General features: G+C 40.7%; 1 protein-coding gene across 1 annotated transcript in view; it reads left to right on the top strand.

The window, feature by feature from the left end:
• The first annotated feature begins 220 nt into the window (after positions 1-220).
• Positions 221-1866, top strand: part of Syt16 (synaptotagmin 16) — a 32014-nt gene continuing 30368 nt past the window's right edge. Inside the window, exons 1-2 of the mRNA XM_004624920.2 lie at positions 221-287; positions 930-1183. Coding sequence (XP_004624977.1) covers positions 221-287; positions 930-1183 — 321 coding nt within the window. The remainder of the gene's footprint in view (positions 288-929; positions 1184-1866) is intronic.

Raw genomic sequence — 1866 nt, 5'->3', positions numbered from 1 at the left:
GGAAAGAATGGGATAAACAGGAAGGAAGAAGTACAGATAGAGAGAGGGTATAACAATGAAGCCAGAGAAAGGCTTTGGATCTAAAGGGGTGGGAGATGGTTCAGAAATCTCTGGAGCTTTGGATGAAGAAGAAGGATAGGACAAGAGGAGGGGCTGAGTCCTGCTGTGGACAAAAATGTTGAAGCAGCATTCTCATGAGGCTGTGAGGCCAGACGTGATCATGACTTTGGAAAAGCAGTGCACAGGAGAGTTTGCTAGGTGGAATGTCACCAGGTCAGGCAGGACGAGTAAGCAAGCTTGACCTCTGTGGAAGGCCTGTAGGTTGTCGGGTAGATATTATGTCATAGGTTGACAATGACTAACCTATTGCTACCTTCTTCTTTATACGGATAATAAAGTTTCATAGAGTTTGAATATTGGTGAAGGTCTTGGAGCAGAGACAAAATTTAAGCCCAGGTCAGCTTAATCCCAAATAGAAACATTTTACCTGGCGGAACTGCTGAAGCCTTTTGAGGAGACAGTAATACAGTAAAGGTCAGAGAGAGGTGAAGGAGTGGTTAGGACACTTGTGGGCTCCACAGTAGGTTACTATTTTTGCTTGGCAGATCTATCCCTGGAGTCTGACGTGATTATTAATACCAACAAAATGGTAATGTGTTTTTAATCCCATTAACATAATTGTTCAGGCTTTTATACTCATATTTTAGGAAGTATTAAACTTAGTTATAACCCACATAAGGAGTTAATGATCTTTTTGATTCTATAGACTGAGTTTATCCATCCACTGCAGGGGTGGGATTATGTTTCTGCAGGTGTTGTTGGTGTGGGTTTTGTCTTAAGGTCTTAGTCATTATGATTAAAATTACTCAGTTTCCCTAGATAAAAAGGTATAAAAGTGTGCTTGAAATATTTTGCTTTTGCATATTTAGATTTGGATGGAACCAGCCAACTGAGCTATTCTGAGATTCTGTCTTGTGAAGATCATCCCATCTCGACCCTTTCCCAATCCTCATGTGAAAGAGGAGATGCCAGGTACCATGTCGCATCTCATCAAGAGGCCAGTGCAGTCCAAAGCCCCAGTCATCAGTCCCCAGACGGGGGCTTGGAGGAGGAGGCAACTTTCAAGACTCGTGGATTTGAAGATTCCTATGTCACTGATAGCTCCTCTGTGTGGAGTCCAGAGGTGAGTTATTCTTGTTCCATCCTTCCCTTTAACAGTGTGTGCTCAGTGGCTTCTTTATTCTCCTTCTTGTTTCCTGTCTCTCCCCCTGCCAAATTTCCCAAGAAAGGAAAAATTGCCTTGAAAATTAAAGACTCTAAATTTTGTAGATGAAATAAGTTTTTAGATCCCCCAAGGCCCTTGTGCACTTCAGAGTTTCAAAATGGAAAAAGGCTTCAAAATGTCAAGAACATAAACAAGATTCAAAGTGGGAAAAATGGTAGAGAAAAATGAAGAATGGTAACAAAACTTACCCTTATAGACTTATTTGTATGCAAAGGAATATTTACTTCTTTGGAGAAACTGGTTTATTTCCTTCCTGGTTTTATTTAAGTAGAGTCTATTATATTTACTAAAAATCATGAATTATAATTGTTTGAAATAAAAGTTAGTTGAGGGCCAACGAGATAGTTCAGTGGATTAAAGCACCTGCTTAGGCAGATGCAGGGAGACTGGGGTTCAATCCCCAGCATGCTGTACTGGCCCCATCCCCAAGGTGTGCTACAACAGCGATTGAGACTGGGCATGGTGGCATGCACCTGTAATCCCAACGCGTGGGAGGCTGTAAACAGGAGAATCACTGTAGACTTTGTGCTAAATACATTTAAAAAATAAAAAAAATCATCTGTAAATTTAATAAAGAAATT

Source organism: Octodon degus, unplaced genomic scaffold, assembly GCF_000260255.1.
Source record: "Octodon degus isolate 3935 unplaced genomic scaffold, OctDeg1.0 scaffold00007, whole genome shotgun sequence".
Taxonomy (NCBI): Eukaryota; Metazoa; Chordata; class Mammalia; order Rodentia; family Octodontidae; genus Octodon; species Octodon degus.
Note: the sequence above shows the minus strand (reverse complement) of the source record. Positions and strands in the feature narration are given on the sequence as shown.